The sequence below is a fragment of the Zonotrichia leucophrys genome, chromosome 4, assembly GCF_028769735.1.
Source record: "Zonotrichia leucophrys gambelii isolate GWCS_2022_RI chromosome 4, RI_Zleu_2.0, whole genome shotgun sequence".
In the NCBI taxonomy this organism is placed as follows: Eukaryota; Metazoa; Chordata; class Aves; order Passeriformes; family Passerellidae; genus Zonotrichia; species Zonotrichia leucophrys.
In genome coordinates, this window is record NC_088173.1 from 44,411,567 (window position 1) to 44,428,255 (window position 16,689).

General features: G+C 49.2%; 1 protein-coding gene across 2 annotated transcripts in view; it reads left to right on the forward strand.

Annotated features, from left to right (window-relative positions):
- Positions 1 to 15,637, forward strand: part of BMP3 (bone morphogenetic protein 3) — a 75,286-nt gene extending 59,649 nt beyond the window's left edge. Inside the window, exons 1-3 of one of the 2 annotated variants that reach the window (XM_064711536.1) lie at positions 3,541 to 4,206; positions 11,262 to 12,151; positions 13,881 to 15,637. In XM_064711536.1, coding sequence (XP_064567606.1) covers positions 3,888 to 4,206; positions 11,262 to 12,151; positions 13,881 to 14,072 — 1,401 coding nt within the window. In that variant the 5' untranslated portion in view covers positions 3,541 to 3,887 and the 3' untranslated portion in view covers positions 14,073 to 15,637. Of the gene's footprint in view, positions 1 to 3,540; positions 4,207 to 11,261; positions 12,152 to 13,880 lie in introns of those variants that run through there. The other variant, XR_010439947.1, reaches the window with a different exon arrangement.
- The last annotated feature ends 1,052 nt before the right edge of the window (positions 15,638 to 16,689 follow it).

Here is a 16,689-nt window from a genome sequence, read left to right on the forward strand (position 1 = left end):
CTGGGGCCATGGGCATGAGCATGACAAGGAGCACCTGCCTCCTTGGTTCCAGTCATGGGAGAGCCAGTGTGGGGTGTTTAGGTCCATGGAGCATGGTTCCGAGAGCATTGCTGGATTGGTGCCACGGTTCTGAGCAGTGCTGGAAGGATGGCATGGTTCCAGGCAGTGCTGGATCAGTCCCATGGTTCCAGGCATTGCTGGATCGGTGCCGTGGTTCCAGGCATTGCTGCATCAGTGCCGTGGTTCCAGGCAGTGCTGGATCAGTCCTGTGGTTTCAGGCAGTGCTGGATGAGGAGCTGCTTAGATACCTGGTGTACCTGGAATGTGTGTGTGTCAGGGATGCAAGGAAGGGTTATGGACCAGGGCTCGGTGGTCCTGCAGAGCAGATCACCCCAGGGAGATGAGACAAGGTCCCTGGATGCAGGACAGCACACCTGAGCCAGGGTTTGGGGTCTGGTAGCAGCAGGGGTGGCCTTGTGGGGCTGGGAACACACGGCTGGACAGAGCTGGTGCCACTGCCCCAAAGAGTCGGTGTCAGGAGCCCTGCCATGGCAGAGCACACAGAAGCCCTTCTGAGACAGCCAAACAGATGTGTGGAGGGCTGGTGGGGCGGAGCTGCAGTGGGGAATTCTCCAGATGACAGCCAGGAGAGCTGGATGCAGGAGCCAAGGCAGCAGAGATTGCTGTGCCTAGTGAGCTCTGCAGCAGCTGAGAGCCAGGCAAATAGCAGCACGAGTGTGGGGGTAGCCTTCACATGCTGAACAGATTTTGCTAATATCACTTTGTTATGCAAATATGTAATTATTTCATTTCCTCTAGAAGGAGTATTTGTGGTTTCTTGTTCCCCAGGACTTCCGAGTGCTTGTGTAAAGGGAACAAATAGCCACAGAGTTACTGGGTTGTGCACTCTGTGGCAAGCTCTGAGAAAGTGATAAACCTTGAAGCTTTGGTGGAGGTTTGAAATAGCACTTTTGAAGGGGCTGCTGGAGGGTGGTGAGGCTGGCCCTGACAATGGCACAGGACTTGCTCATCATTTAAACAAACTTAATTTGGATTGAAGCCTGCTCTCTGCCAGGTGCTAAGGAATGAAAAGGCCAGGTTGCTGCACAGGCTGGAGACTGTGGTGATAAGGATGGAGCTGCTCAGGCCCAATAGGGCCTGGAGTTGTGCTGGCTGTAGCTGGAGGGCAGGATATGTCTGGATAACTGGTTTGCAGCACTTGTATGGAAGAAGCAGAAAAGGAATAGCAGAGAGGCACAGAAGCACTGTTCTCTTGGAGGTCAGGTGTGAAAGTTTGTCAGCTGTGGAGAGGAGTTCCTGGATTGGTTTGGTTTGGATGGTGCACCCACAAGGCTCTGGCATTTTAAAATCTCATGGAGTGGGGGATATTCCTAAACTTTGCAAGCTGCAGAACTCTGTGTAATGAGTGTTTTGATATGTCACAGGGACAGCCCATAAAGTGAGGAATTTCTGAAACCCTGTGTGTGCCTGCAGCAGCTGTTTGAAAAGGGGGATTCAGAGAAGGCTCCTAATGCCCTGAGAAGTCACTTTTTCCTTTCTGTTTCACATGCAGTGTCCTCTTTCTCTCTCCTTGCTGGCTGTAACAGGCTTATATAGGGCTAACTTTCTATTTTAGACACTTAGCTGCAGTCAAGTGCTGGGGTAAGGTTCTGGGAACCAAATTTGGGGTTAATTTTATATAAGCAGGGCTTTCTGCTAACACTCAAAGGATTTTAAATAAAAGCTCAGCCACAGGGTGCTTGAGCTTCCATGTTGAACTAAAAGTAGTTCTTGTCTAATCCCCTTTTGCTTGAGAATGGTGTAACAGGTACACAGTGTCTCTGAGGGTTTATTTAATTTTTTTTCAACTCAGGTAATTCTTGATTTACAGTGATCTGATCTCAAGAGTCAGGAAGCTGCTCAGATGTTGGAGATGTGCAAAAGATGACATCTTCCAGCAAATGGCTTGGTGCTGTAGGTGTATTACAGGATTCAGTTATGCCAGTTTTTATTTAAAGACTTGTGGTGTGTTGTTGCTTGGGGATTTTTATTTTATGTTGCTTCTTCCAACACTAGGAAAAAACTGAAATCCTGTCCTGAAAACTATCCTGAAATGGTAATTGCCAGTTGCATGGAGATGCTTCTTTGGGACTGACAGCTCTGCCGTGGATATAAGCCAGGGACTGCTGCTTGTGCTGAATTTTTTAGCCATCAGTTTAAATAATTGTTTTCTTTCTGCACAGATCCACATTGGTTTTATTACTTGTGTCCAAAAAAAAAGCAATTATACCTTAATGTTTTCATTATGAACTTATTAATTATGTTTACTTGTATTGTTAGCTTTTATATTGCATTTAGTGTGTATTTCTTATCTAGTGAGAAGTAGAGGTAATGGTACTACTTGCATGGATAGTGACATGGTGTTTCCACATCTATGGATAGGATTTGGAGATGCATATGGCAGCTTTGGTGCCTCAGCACTGTTAGAGGATGAGTCATTGCCAGGGGCTGTATCTGAGCCTTCAAATGTGGGAGCATATAAAAATCACGACTGTGCTGTTGAGAATCTTCACTTTCCTCCCTGCCTGCTGGTGGGCACTCGCCTCTTGTAGTTACAGATGGGCTTGTACAGTGCATAACAGTTCTAATGTCAGTGTAATTTGAGAGGCAGTACATAAAGTGTCGTAGCAGTCTATTTGGGGCTGGATAATGATACACTTGCTGTAGCCCGTGGAAAAGCTGAATGCCCCGTGCTGAAAATGCCATGTGCTAAGCTCAGTGTGCTGGTCTGTGGGCCAATCCTATTGTCTCCCCTCTTCAGCTTAGAAACCAAGCTGATCTTGGGAACCAGCACGTTTATAAACTGTGACACTGCACTGAGGCTCCTCTTCCACCTCCCGTGTGTTCCCTGCCTGAGGTACAGATGAGGCACCTCTTTATTCCAAAGCAGTTTTGGTAAGGCACAACATCGTGTGTGCTGGGCTGTTGTGTGAGGCTGTGGCACTGCCAAGGGCAAGTGAGGCGTTTCTGTCCTCTGGTGCTGAAAGACAGCAAATGCGGGAGGCCCATGGGATTGTCTCAGCCGAGCAATGAACACCTTGCTGTGCCCTGCTGTAGTGAAGGATTTCTCTAGGTGCACATCTGCTCCCACGGGCTCCAGGTGCTGAGGGCAGCTCTGCCACACCCGGCCAGGCTGGGGAAGCCGAGGGTCTCTGAGCGTGGCTGGTACTCAGGAGGGGCAGGCAGAAGCCCAGCACAACCCGGTGAGCATCGCTGCCACCTGCCCGCGGTGGAATGTGCTCCACTCCCAGCCAAGCCTTCAGACGTTCCAGGGGAGAAGCGTGAGTGCGCTACTACTCCTGATTTTTTATCCCCCTTTTTTTAATGCGATCACGTTATGGTACGGCCTTTGGGAGGGGCTGGGTGAAGGCGGGCAGGGAACCGTCCTCCGCCTGGATCGCCGTCCGCCCAGGGGGATGGAGTTTCCAGAGCATCCCCTCCCTCCCTCCCTCCCTCCATCCGTCTGTCCCGTCCCGTGGCTGCGCTCCCCTGGGGTGGCGGCTCCCCGCACTTGGCCCCGCCGCAGCGAGGCCGGGCGGGGCGATCGCCGCGTTTCTCCCGCGGGGCTGCACCGAGTGCCGGCCGTGCCGGGAGCAGCAGCACCGCCGCCTCTGCCCCGACAGCAACCTGCACGGCTGGGAATAAAAAATTAAACCCTCGCTCCCCGTCGCCAAGGGAGGGCGGTCCACACCGCGGAGCTTTCCTCCGCCCCGCTTTTTTGTCGGTTTTTTTCCCGTTTTCCCCCTTTTTTCCTTCTCCGGGAGGAGAACGCCCCGAGGGCGCTTTCCGCGCAGTCCCGGGCTCGCCCGGCCGCGCCGAGGGGCGGGATGGCGTGGTCGGCCCGCTGGGTGCTGTGCCTGTGCCTGGGATGGGGCTGCGTGTGCCTGGCTCTGGGCGACGCGCTGCGGCCGCGCCGGCTCGGGCTGCGGCGCCGCTCCGCTCCGGGAGCCGTGCGGGCCAGCCGCGCCCGGGCCGCCGCAGGTGAGGACGGCGCGGGGCAGCGGCGGCCCGGGCGGCCGGCGGCGGCCGACAGAGTGGCGGAGCACATGCTGCGGCTCTACGAGCAGTACCGTGACCCGCTGACACCGGCCGGGCCGTGGCTCCGCCGGGGAAACACGGTGCGCGGATTCCGCCCGCTGCCCGCAGGTGAGTGCGCTCCGCGGCCGGGGAAAGAGGGGAGCACCGCGGGGTCAGAGCATCGCTGGGCTGGGGCCCGGAGAGCGCGGTGAATGGGAGAAATGAGAGAATTGGAGGAGTATCCCTTCCGGCGGGGGACTGTCGTGTGTTAGGTTATGTCCTGTACTTTATTGCCCTACTACTTCTGCTCTGCATAGAGCATCACTGTCATCAGGATAGCTGAGTACAGTGCGAGGGAGTAATTAGCGGATCTTCTCCAGAGTCCCCCGTGTGTTAGTGGTGTTCTACACCTGTAACTTCTGTTGGAGCCAAAGGCTGAGCTGCGCCTGACGGAGCCGTGTCATGGTTTGGGGTTTACTGACAATGAGATGCAGTGGCAGATGAGGTCAGCTGAAACATGACTTAGGTGTCATAAATACTTCATATTGGCATCTTTGGAAGGGGCGCTTACATCTCTCCGTGATTACACACTGGCGTGCACAAGTAGATGAGTGAAAATGTAAAAACATTTTCTGTAAGGGAGGAGGATGTGTTTAACATGCCAGCATCTCAAAAGAACCATGTCCTAGCAGAAAGAGAAAAGTCACTGTTTTGGTGCTAACCCTAACTAACCCTTCCCTCTTGTGGTTTTTGTGCATGTGAGCTCCACAAGGGCTAAATGGAATGGCCAGAAGCTAAAGATGAGCATCACTGGAATGTCCTTCCCTTACCTGCTGCACCCCAAAACCTTGCTGCGTGTGGGACAGCTGTAAGGGCACACACACAGAAGCCCCATTTGCCAGTCTCTTGCTTTTCTTTACACCAGTGCACTGACCCAGTGGCTTTTTCTTAGACAGGCATCAGTAAAAGTGAGAGCTGTCTGTGAGGTTCAGTGACTTGTTTCAGGTCCTTCCTGTCCTAGGAAAGAGAGCTGTGGGTGGCAGGCTCCCTTGCTTCTTCAAAAGCAACAATGTCTTTTATAAGGCAGCTCTGAGCAGAGACCAAATACAATGAGGAATGAGTGGCTTTGGTGTCTTAGGTTTCAGCCCTGCAAGTATCTCTGTCCACAGGAGAGGCTTTAGAGGAGTACTTGCCTGGGGTTCGGAGTATTGAGAGCCAGGACTCTGCCCAGCTGCTGCTCTTACCGAAGAGCTCTCTTGCCTTTCTAATGTGGCTTGTTTGCTTCGTGAAGTCTCATGTCCCTGGCTCTCACTGACTTAAGCCTACCAAGAGAGGGGAGGATGTAATATTCACTACGGCCCCCTCCTAAAAAAAGGAGAGGTTGTTAATGACCCTAGCAGAGCAATATTTGCTCTGTTACAGATATCTGATAAATGCCGTTTATTGTTCTAAACCTAGAATGTTGTTGGTTGAAATCCCATCTCTGTGGTCTTTCTGATTATATTAGTACTCTCACTTGATGTTGAGTGGCAGCAGTCCTATAAACACACTGCTTGCTAATCCCTTTCCTCCTCTTCCAATACTTTCACAGATCGAGTGCCAAAGCAATAAATTGGTTTTAAACATTGTTGACACTTTATTAACTATTTATGCAAAATATTTAACCAGTTAGCTGTTGTCTTTCTCTTGCCGTTGGCAGCAGCAGCTTATTTTGTGTGGTTTTTGATGGCAGAAAATCTGTTTCCAGAAAGCCCTTATATTTGATGTTCCTCAGGGTGGTGGGTGCAATGGAAAGACTTTTTCTGTCTTTTTCCTTGGGCCCAACTGCCTGACAAGGCCTGCCATGAACATAGCATATCCAGCAGTATTCCCCTTTACTTTGTCTCTAGATCCTCTGCTTTCACTGTTGCACTCCTTGGCTCCAATTTCAGTCTCCCACAGGCTTCCCCTTGTCCTTAATGGGATGCATCAGTTAATTTAATATGTGATGTTGCTGTTGCTCCTTCACATTTTACCAGTCCCTCTGCCAGCCCCTTCAGGACTCAGCTTTTTGTCTGCTGGGAGCAGAAGTTCCCCCAGAATTGTCCCATGTCTCCTCCATCTACAACAAGAGGTCTTGAAGGAAATTTTCAGTGGTTTCATTTGCAGTTTAGCCTTGCAATTTAGTCTGACATTTTCAGGAGAGAAACTCTTCCTTTTCTGAAGCACAAATTTTCTGAGCTCTCAAGTGTAGCTGTGGAACCTTTCTGTCCTTGCTTTTCCTCTGCAGGGGCTTCTGCTTCTTCTGCAGCACATGGGAAAGGCCCTTCCCCAATCTCCCAGGTAACCCAGCAGACAGATTTTGGAGGCTCTGGAGTGTTGTGTGGTGAGACCAAAAGCTCGTAGGATTTGTTGAAGCTCGTCCCTGTTTCTGGTCAGAGAACAGGGTGTTGCAGGTGGCAGCTGTGGCCCTGTAACCAACAGGCAGCAAAACCCAGCTAAGACTGATTGATCAAAACAAGCATCCTCATTCCTGGTAAAAGCAAGTTTCTCTTTCTGTTGCTCAGTTCTCTGAGGGGATGGGACCAGAGCTTCAGCCTCGTGTGGCACCTCTTTGAAGCCTCCTGCCCTGAAATCTCTCATGCACCAGACTTCACAACCAGGCTGGACTGTTGCTTGTTTGGGCTGGGGCTTTTGGCCATTCATTTTGATGAATGTTCATGTGATCATTCAGGCAAATTTGTTTCCTGTTAATCTTGCTAAATTACCTGGGTGCATAATTGTACAGTTTGAATAGCCCAGGAAAAGAAACCTGTGGCTGTGACAAAGCTGAAAAGAAACCCCAGGCCTGAATTCCATGAGGAGTGCAGTGAAGATGTACATATATCTTTCTCTGTGTTCAGTTACACTTTAGTACTCTTCTCTTTAATGGACTTGACTGCTCTAATTTGTTTCTCTGTATTTGAGTCGAGCGATGTTCAGCCTGTGATTTCTGCAGCAGCTCTTCTCGCTGTAGCAGGACATTTCTGGGACAGCTCTGGTAGTCCTTGTATTGCTTTGGACAGGCCTTTTCCAGTTCTTTACCTGTGGGTGCCACACGAGTGAGTGGTTTTCCATCCGTTGTCACTCTAAAAGACATATAGCAAGATCATGAGCCACAGTGGAGCACTGGGGCAGTTCTGGCAAGGGAACTCTGGAGATGTGGTTCTGCAGGGGTGTCTGTACACGACTGGTCTCTCCTCCTGGACGAGACCTGAGCAGAAATGTGCTTACTCTCAGCACTGCCTCTGGAGGTGTGCGGGTGGCTGCCCAGGCTCAGGAGTTGGAGGTCACATACAGCATGAAGAAATAAAAGAGACCAGAAAGATAAAAGCCTCAAATGCAGATTAGGCTTGCTTCTGAAAGAATTTTTAATCCTAGCATCACTTAAGGAACACGGCTTGCAAATGAGTCCTGACTTTGTTTGGAAGCTCTTCCTATAGTAAAGCTATACAGTCAGAAATTACTTTAAACTCTTTTTTAATGACTGAAGTTCAAGTAATTTCAGGTATTACACCTTCCCCTAGGCCAGTTCTTGTGGTTTTAGAGATATGTTCTCCTCCCTTTCCAAAGGCTTTTCTCTCCTTTGTTGTGGTGTGAAGTGCCCACGCAAACGGGAAACGGAGCTCACCGGCTGCCATCAGCCTGCAGAAACCAGTTCAGGCCAAATGCTGGCCCCTCTGAGCACCAGAGCATCAGGGGCTCTTTGCAATAAGAGCTTTATAAATATCCAGTCAGGAGACTTGTGTTTTTTCCTTCTGTGTGTTTCTTCAGTTTTGGGGTTTGCTGGGTTTTTTTGCTGCACTCATGTAAATACAATGCAAGCAGTAGCATCCTGGTATTTTTCAGGAACTTGACAAACATTAAGCTAAGATTTGGGCAGATGGGCCCAAATCTGCAAGCCTCTGAGGCAAATGGGCAGGATCTGTAGGTTGGGCCTCTCAGGACAGAATTTTCTGGCTTCTGTCACTGTGTGTCTCACAGCCGTGCCATGCGTGTGAGCGACCTGTGTTCACAGTTCCCTGCTGGTCCCTGTTTCTAGAACACATTGCTTCAGCCTGAGGAGCTGTGGCATCAGAGCACAGGCTGTGCACAAGTTGCTTGTCACCCCAGCAGCCCAAGTGCAATGAGTCATGGCTGTGAGGATTCTGCCCGTATTTGTGTCTGCTGTGGATGTATCCCCTTGGCCTGCCTGGCTTGTGCCAGCTTCAAGCTAGATGTTGTGTTTAGTCTTCTCACCTGCTGTGGTCCTCCTGCTTAAAATATAGAGAGAAGAGATCAAGTGGCCACTGTGCAGCACACTTAGGCTGTGCAATGTGCAGATTTGTGGGTTTCGTACCATGAAACCCTCATGTAAGTTAGGTCCTGGGTATGCAGCTTTGCTGTTTCTGCACAAGTTGTTTATTTGAGCAGCTGATAGCTTTAGTCCATGGTGAACTTGCTGCTGTTTTATATCAAGTTGCTAGCTGCTGTGATGTTACCTGTTTTGCTAAAAGAATTAGTAAAACCAGTTTGGCACCCGGTCCTATGCTCTTTCAAAAGGGAGAACTGCATCCCATCTTTTCCTTTTGCATAGAACACAAATTGGTAACTAGGAAGCAGCAGCCAAGTAAGAGGAAGATGGGAGAAAAGAGAAAATCTGGTTTCCAAATCTGTTTTTGTTGAGGGACTTGTTCCTGTTTCCAGCTCCTAGTGAACTTTTGTATATGGGCTGTGAAGTGATGAGAACAGGATTTTACACCGGAAACGCCAGTCTATTCTTAACCAGGCCCTGGCACAAGGGCACCTCTTTAATACCTCCTTTAAATGATGGCTAATGGTGACTGTATAACTAAATAGTCCTCGTTATTGCATCCTTTTTCACCCGTGGGATAGATTTGGCAGTCCATAAAAATGTCAGGGCATCCTCTATAAAGGTAAACACACCACCACATGTTAGCAGATTCATTCCAGCTTATTGATGCCTGAAATCCCCCTTGTGACAGGAATCTGCCTGTGCCAGCGACCTCGGTCTTGACAGACCTACTGCACTTCCTTAAAAACACGTTTTTTAATGCCGGTCACAGGCCTTCCTTGCAGCTGTGGGTTGGTGTGGGGAGGTGAGGAAGTGTGAACCATGCCCCTAAGATCCAGCAGCTACAAGTACTTCAGCTGCTGTGCCAGGAGCTGGGTTCGAGTAAACAGTCTGGAATGGTTTCCAGCAGAGCAAAAACAAAGTCTCATTTCAATGAAATGAAATTTTCCTGAGCAAAAGATGCTTTTGTAGTTATTTTAAAGCTTCCTTGATGTGCTTAAGGGTAATTTCTAGCCTGGGGAACACATATTTCAGTGCAATGCTTACACCTGGGAGTCAGGTATTGGTGTCACACAAGTGGTGTGCTGGACCTGGTGCTCCCAAATTTTCATGGAACCCCAGGTTATGCAGTTGGGTGGTGCAGAATCTGGTGGATCCACAGATGTCTGTGCTGCCCACTAGTAACTGTTTTTGAGGTGATTTTGCAGATGAAAGATGGGAGAATTCAGAGCTGCTGAAGCTTGGAGGTGGTTGTGTAGGAAAATAGCACCATCTACTGCAAGTGCTTTGTCTTGGCATAGAGCTGCAGGCTGGAATTTAGCTTTTAACCAAAACTAGAGACTCCGTCTGCATCTGCCCCGTGCTGTCCAGAATTTCTTGATGAACAAAAGGAGCTTCCTTTGTCTTCCAATACAATATGCCAGTTTAGAAAAGGCAGAATTTTTGAAGTGGCATTGGTAATAAAAATTGAGATCAAAACTTGTCCTTCAGCATACAGCAGTGATGCAAATAATAACTTCTTAAACAGGTGCCCATGAGACACCATGAATTCTGGCTCCTGAGACTGATCTACTCAGTGCCCTGCCAAAGTGTGTATTAACCTTATTACATCCCAAATGTAATGTGTGTAATAACCGTATTACATCAGTGGTTACATACCAAGCAGAGATGAGGTCCTTATGTATGCCTGGTGCAAGCATAATCAAGGGCTGGTTTTGGCTTGAGGAATCAAAAGTGGGATGGAATTCCAGGTAAATCTAGTTCCCTAGGCATCTGTTATAGTGGTATGTGAGTTTTCAGCACTTAGAAAGTTACCTATGTGCTCTGCTGCCAGATGAGGCTGAATGTGTAAACAAAGATTATTCCTTAGGTTATTTGGCCTTTTCACTCTATTGGCCCTGTTCTACTGAAGAAAACATGGAGTTTTTTCCATAATTCCATGAAGCAGTGCATCTGCTAAGTTGGGGAGAAGGGTTCTCTTTCTTCCTGCTTTTTTTAATGTACTGATTGGAATACTATGACACAAAAAATGTTCAGAAGAGGAGGAAGCTGCTTGGATTGGGATGGGGCTGCACAGGGAGAGTCCAGGCATTTGCCACACTTACCTGAGTGGCACTGGCCACTGGGATACTGCAGGCTGGAGGCACAGGACATGAAATTGTCAATGTCTGTGAAAGATCAGTGCTGAAAATGATGTTTTCACTTGCCTGGGCAGGGTCATCTCTAGTCCATGGCCATCTCTGTGCTTCTCATTCCTTGGACTGACCCTTTGGAGAGGCTTTTCACATGCCGTTTTTTTAAATTAAAAAGCATTTAATTCTGCATGCCCCCTTCCCCTCACTTGTCAGGATGTATCCAGCCCCTTGGGGGGGGGCTGCAGAGCATATCTTAGCTACACTGTATTTGAGTTTTCCCTGCCAGCCCGGTTTTACAGCCTAACATTCTGATCTGTATTTCTCTTTTCTCTGAAGGACAGACATAACTGCCGCCCACAGGGATTTTTAGAAAAATTACACCTTCCTCTTGAGCCTTGCTGTTGCACTTTGTAGGGGTTAGAGTCCCCCATGTGTTCTACCTCACGACCCCTCAAATCTGGTTTTGGATTGGCTTTCTTTGCGCTATTGGGGTTGCTCTAGTACCGTCTGCCTGCCTTCAGCTGTATGAGTAAATACCTTCTAACTCTGGCATGAAAACTGATGAAGTGTCCAGGATGGAATGACTAAATGTACCCAGTGAAACTGATTGCTGTAGAGGGAAACTTCAGGTGTGATTAGTATCTGACTTAACCAAAAGGCTGTCAGAGCAGCCCTGTGTCCCCTCTGGATGACATTTTTAGATGCCCGTATTCTTACGTGATTACTTGTTTTTCTAGGGAGCCCCGAGGGCCAGGAGGTGTACGTTTTTAACCTGACATCACTCACAGAGTCTGAAAATGTCCTGTCAGCCTCAGTGTATTATTATATTGGTGATCTGCTACATGTGAAGTGGAACTGTTCCCAGCCCAGTGGCTGTTCCCATCACCAGCACAGGAAACCTGAAATTCAGATACACCTTTCAGTTTGGACCTTTCCTTCAGCTGGGAGCTCGGCTCGGAGCCTGGGACATTTCCTCATCAATGTCTCCTCTGCTTACCAGGATGTCCTCTCCTGGCAGTGGAAGGACATCACTCAGCTCCTGCACGAGGCAAAGCAAAACAACGAGCTGCTGATCAGCGTTAAAATGGATCTGCCCGGCCATCATCCCTGGGAAAGGGCGTCTTCCTCCCACGAGCCCTACATCCTGATTTACGCCAACGATTCCGCCATCTCCGAGCCTGAGAGCGTCGTGTCCACTCTGCGAGGACACCGTCATCCTCTGGCCAGGGCTCTTCCCAAGCCACAAGGCCACAGGAGGAGGAGACGCTCTGCAAACGTCCTGTTGCCACTGCAGAACAACGAGCTCCCAGGAGCCCAGTACCAGTACGGGGAGGAGCAGAGCTGGGAGGGCACGAGGCCCTACAAGACCTTCCAGCCACAGCTGGCAGACAGGGCCAGGAGCAAGAAGAAGCAGAGGAAGAGCCATCTGCAGAAGAGCCAGACTCTGCAGTTTGATGAGCAGACACTAAAGAAGGCGAGGAGGAAGCAGTGGAACGAGCCCAGGAGCTGCGCCCGGCGCTACCTCAAGGTGGATTTTGCAGACATCGGCTGGAGCGAGTGGATTATTTCCCCCAAATCCTTCGACGCCTATTACTGCTCAGGAGAATGCCAATTCCCAATTCCAAAGGTTTGATGCTTTTTCACTGTCTGTTACCATAACCTGGACATTTTGTTTGCCGTGTCCGAGGGAATCCAAAAGCAATGGATCCAGGCCCACTCACTGTCCAAATATCCCATGGTTTGTATGAGCTGATTGCATGAGAGTAGCAGGGGAGGCTGATGTGCTCCTAGCCCTGTGACCTGAATTGTCATTCTTAGCAACATTCTTAGGAGGTCCTGGAGGCTGCTTAAACCTGGGTTTTGAGGCTGGCCTAAAATGAGGGGCATGCACAAGTAACAGCTGCAGGAAACATCAGTAAAGGCAGAGCTCTTGGACTCACTGCAGCCTTTCATTCCAGAGTCTTTGGTCCTGCCACAGAGAAGCCAGAGCAGTTAGTTCCAAAATATATGTGGCATTCAGAGCCAAGGGAGTCTCCCTTTAAAAGTGGTGGGTGGAAGAATGGCACTCAAGGGGATGGAGCCCAGGCAAAGCAAGCTGCAGAAGATGGGGTCCTCTCCTTGGAGGAGGAGAAGACTTGCCTAGCTCCAGCTGCAGGAGCGGGCTTCAAAGCTGGGCATCACAGGATCTGCTGCTACTGAGAGTGTGTTTGCAGAGGGATACCCTGGCCCTCAGGCAGTGACAGACTACTCTGTGCCTCTGGGTACCTCACGTGCCCTTGCTGAGGGTGTGCCTCTAGAGTTAGCAACCTGGTGGGTAATGGAGAACAGATGTTCCCCCCACACCTCCAGATGTGCATGTTTTAGCCATGCCCTGGTTCTAGCCAGCTGGTTTGACTGCTGTCCAACCCACCTGTGCTGGGAGCATGACCTGGCATAGAGGTTGTGGGCCACAGAGATGTTCTCCTGTCAGGAATGAGAGCTCACAGCTGCCTTTTGTGCCCTGCTTGTAACCCAGCTGCAAGGACACCCCGCAGGACAGTAGGTGTTCTGCCTTGTGGTGTGTGATCAGCAGGCTCAGGACAGCTGTTGGGCCCCCAGTTATTCTGGGGAAAATGCTGCCCAGCAGCTGAGTAAGGAAACGTGGCTGGGGGCTACCAGAGCTTTCACTTCCCTTTGAAGACAGAAATGATACAGAAATCTGAGTTGTATGATAATCCAAAACTTGTTTTTAAATCCCTGGCTGCTACTGCTGAGGGGTATAGGTACTCTTGGATTCAAAGCAAACCAACAGAAATGTTTTTGATCAGCTTAGATAGGGACTTAAAACTTCATGTACTAATGTGCTGAGCAAAAGAGATGACAAGCTGGAATTCACAGTTATTCCTGCTCTTTTTGCAGGTCCATATCTAACCCTTAAGACTGTCTCGTTTTTCCCAGAACCGAATTGTCTCTCATTCCAGCAAAACTGCAAGTCGAACATTTGACCAAAATGACATGGTTCTGTGTGTTTCTCAGGGACATGTGATGGGATACACACTAAACTGTTTTGATTCCCAGATTGTGTGTGTAAGGACAACTCTAAAAGCCAAAGCAAAAGTCCCTGGCTAAAAGCTGTATCTTGTGCATTTTTCATGCTCACTTGTCTCTTGTACAGATACTTGGATCAGGAGGCATTTCAGGGTTGAGAGAAAAACTTTTGTGCTTGGAGGCTCACTTCCTCAGCAGTGCCACTGGCTGCAGATGTTCCAGCTGAGGGGTCTCAACAGGGCCCTTTGACAAAGCAATGTTATTGTAGAGTAGTGAATCCATGGCAGTGTGGGTGCAGTGACATGTTCTGCCGTGTCTTTCTCTTGCAGGCCATGAAGCCATCCAACCACGCCACCATCCAGAGCATTGTGAGAGCCGTCGGAGTCGTCCCCGGCATCCCCGAGCCTTGCTGTGTTCCTGACAAAATGTCTTCCCTCAGTATTTTATTCTTTGATGAGAACAAGAACGTGGTTCTGAAGGTGTACCCCAACATGACAGTGGAGTCCTGTGCGTGCAGATAGCGCCTTGGGAGGCTGTGGGCAATGCCAGGGTGAGGGCTTGCTGTCTGGGGAAGGGGTGGGCAGGAGTCTCATCATACCTGCTTCGTGTTTGCACTGCCATGCATCTCCTTTGGACAAGAAAATGTAAAGAAATCCAGTCAGTGAGAGTGGGAGCAGGATGGATTCCAAACAGCGATTCCAGGGGAAATAAAGACAAACTTCATTTGTCCATGGTTCTGACCAAGACACAAGGCTTGGGAATGGCACCTGACTGTACCTGTTGGAAGTGAGAGGGGAAGGAAGGATCTGCAGATTTTTGAGACTGCCCAAAGGACATAATGATCTATTTTTGTACAAGATTTTGGAAGCAGCACAGGCTGGTACTTCCTAATTCTGTTCTAATGGTGACTAACGGCGAGGGGAGGTTAGAAATGTAGTAGTCTTCATTTTAAAGCTAAGTTTCTTGCCATAGGTTTTAGAGTAGTACAAGGCAGCAAAACAAATCTGACATCCTGAAAGCTGTAGGTAAGCCCAGGAGACCGTGCATCTCCTTGGTAGGAGGTTACCACCTTGTGTGCGAGTTCCTTTCCCCTGACAGTGCTCTGTAATTGAGCCCTTGGGAGCTCAGCAGCCCTGGGCACAGGAGCTCCAAGCAGCCCTGCTGAGGGCATCCCTCTGAATTCTGCTATGGACACTCAGCAGCCAGGGCTGTGGAAATGCTGCCCTCAGTCAGCTCGCTGAATTACTTGTTCACCTCGAGTTCTAGAACAGTCTTCCAAATAATCTGTGGGCTGCCTGCCTGCAAGGGCACTGTGGCCAGGCTGTGCAGTGGCCTCTACTCCCAGGTAACAAGTGACAGGACCAGGGATCACAGCCTCCACGTGCACCAGGGAAGGGTCAGGCTGGACATTAGGAAGAATTGCTTCATGGAGAGGGTGGTCAGGCAGTGGAAGGGGCTGCCCAGCGAGGTGCTGGAGTCACCCTCCATGGAGCTGTTCAGGAAAGGGGCACTCGGTGCTCTGATTCAGCTGGCAGGGTGGTGATTCGGTTCTTCCATCCTCGGGGGGCCCTGAACTCATCAGCAGCAGGGTGTCACTCCTGGGGCAGGGCTGGTCCCAGAGATTGTCACCCTCAGCTGAGGAGAGGCTTGTGAATTTGCAGGATGGGTTTAGTGGCTCCTTTTTCCTTCTAAAACCAGCATTTCTAAATGTTTTCTGGGGAAAGGTTTATCTGTGTACAGACTGTCAACTTAAAAAAGTGAAAATCACCCCCAAGAAAGAAAAGTTATTTTGTATATGGAAAGAAACTTTTACAGATGCTTCTAATTTATTTTGTATCCATGGCCCTCCTAATGTATCCTCCTTTATCTCAGCACTCTTCAAGCCATGCAGTTTTCTCTGTCAGTGCAAAGATGAGCTGCCAGGACTGTAGGGGAGCTCCAAAGGACAGGAGCACCCGCAGGGTGAAGGGCGTGTTTCACTGCTGATGGATAAGCTTGTCTGCTCTGTATTGTTTTCCTCCAGTCATGTGGACGCTGTGCTCAGAATTGCGGAGAAGCGGAAAATAAAACGGCTTTAAAATGAAAATCCATGTTTTCCTGTGTGGCACTCAGATGTTTCCAAGAACATTCAGAGCCGCCTGGGAAAGCCTTTCCTGAACGTCTTCAGGCTTCTGGTGCTCGGGGCTGTGGGGTTTGTTGTGCAGAAAACATCCCAGGCTGTCTGCCCCATGTCTGGATGTGCATTTCCACAGTTCCTCAGAGTGGGGAAAGGCCAAGAGGCTGGCGGGAAAGGCTTCCTCCCAGACCTGGGCAGCCTCAGGACACCTCAAGTTTTGTTTTTAAATGTTTGTTCTCTTTTGTTTGTTTCCAAGCCCAGGGGTAAGCTGGAGAAAAGGTGGAGAGAGTAGCAAATGCGACTCCCATGTTTAGATCCATCCTTGGATTCCAGGCTCTCCTGGTGGGTCTGTGTGCCTGAGGGAAGGAAACATTGGCAGTACCTGTTTGTTCACCTGTGCAGCTGGGAGGAGACACTGAGCATGGAATTGCAGGGAAGCTGCACTTGTGTAGTGACTGGAGGAGAAGCATCCTGCCCCATGTGCTATGGTCATTTCCCCTCTGGATCCTTGTTTCCCTCTATGGCTCTGTATCCCTCTGTCCTTGTGTATCTGGTTTTTTCTCCATCTCTCTTTATGCCTCATTCCTGTTCCTTTTTATTCTCTGTGGTGCTCCCCGAGACATGGTTCCTCACAGGATCCTTGTGTTCTGTTCCCTGTTGCCTTTTTTCTTGCTTTTTTTCTTGCTTTTTTCCTGGCCTTTTATTTTACTTTTTTTCTTGCCTTTTTTCATGAAAGCTATATGTCTGGTGCAGTAGAAAATTTCAGGCTCCCAGGGAGTAAATAGTTTTCTTTAAATCGTTGCAGTTTGGGGTTCTTTTACTTCCACGTAGCCTGAAAGTTTCTACTACAGAAAGAAAGAAAGAAAAGAAAGAAAGCCATAAGCTGTAGGAATGTTCAGGCATCCTGGGGGCAAGAAAAAAGGCAAGAAAGGCCAGAAGAAAAGCCAGAAAAAGGCAAAAAAAAAGGCAAGAAGAAAAGCCAGAAAAAGGCAAAAAAAAAAGGCAAGAAGAAAAGCCAGAAA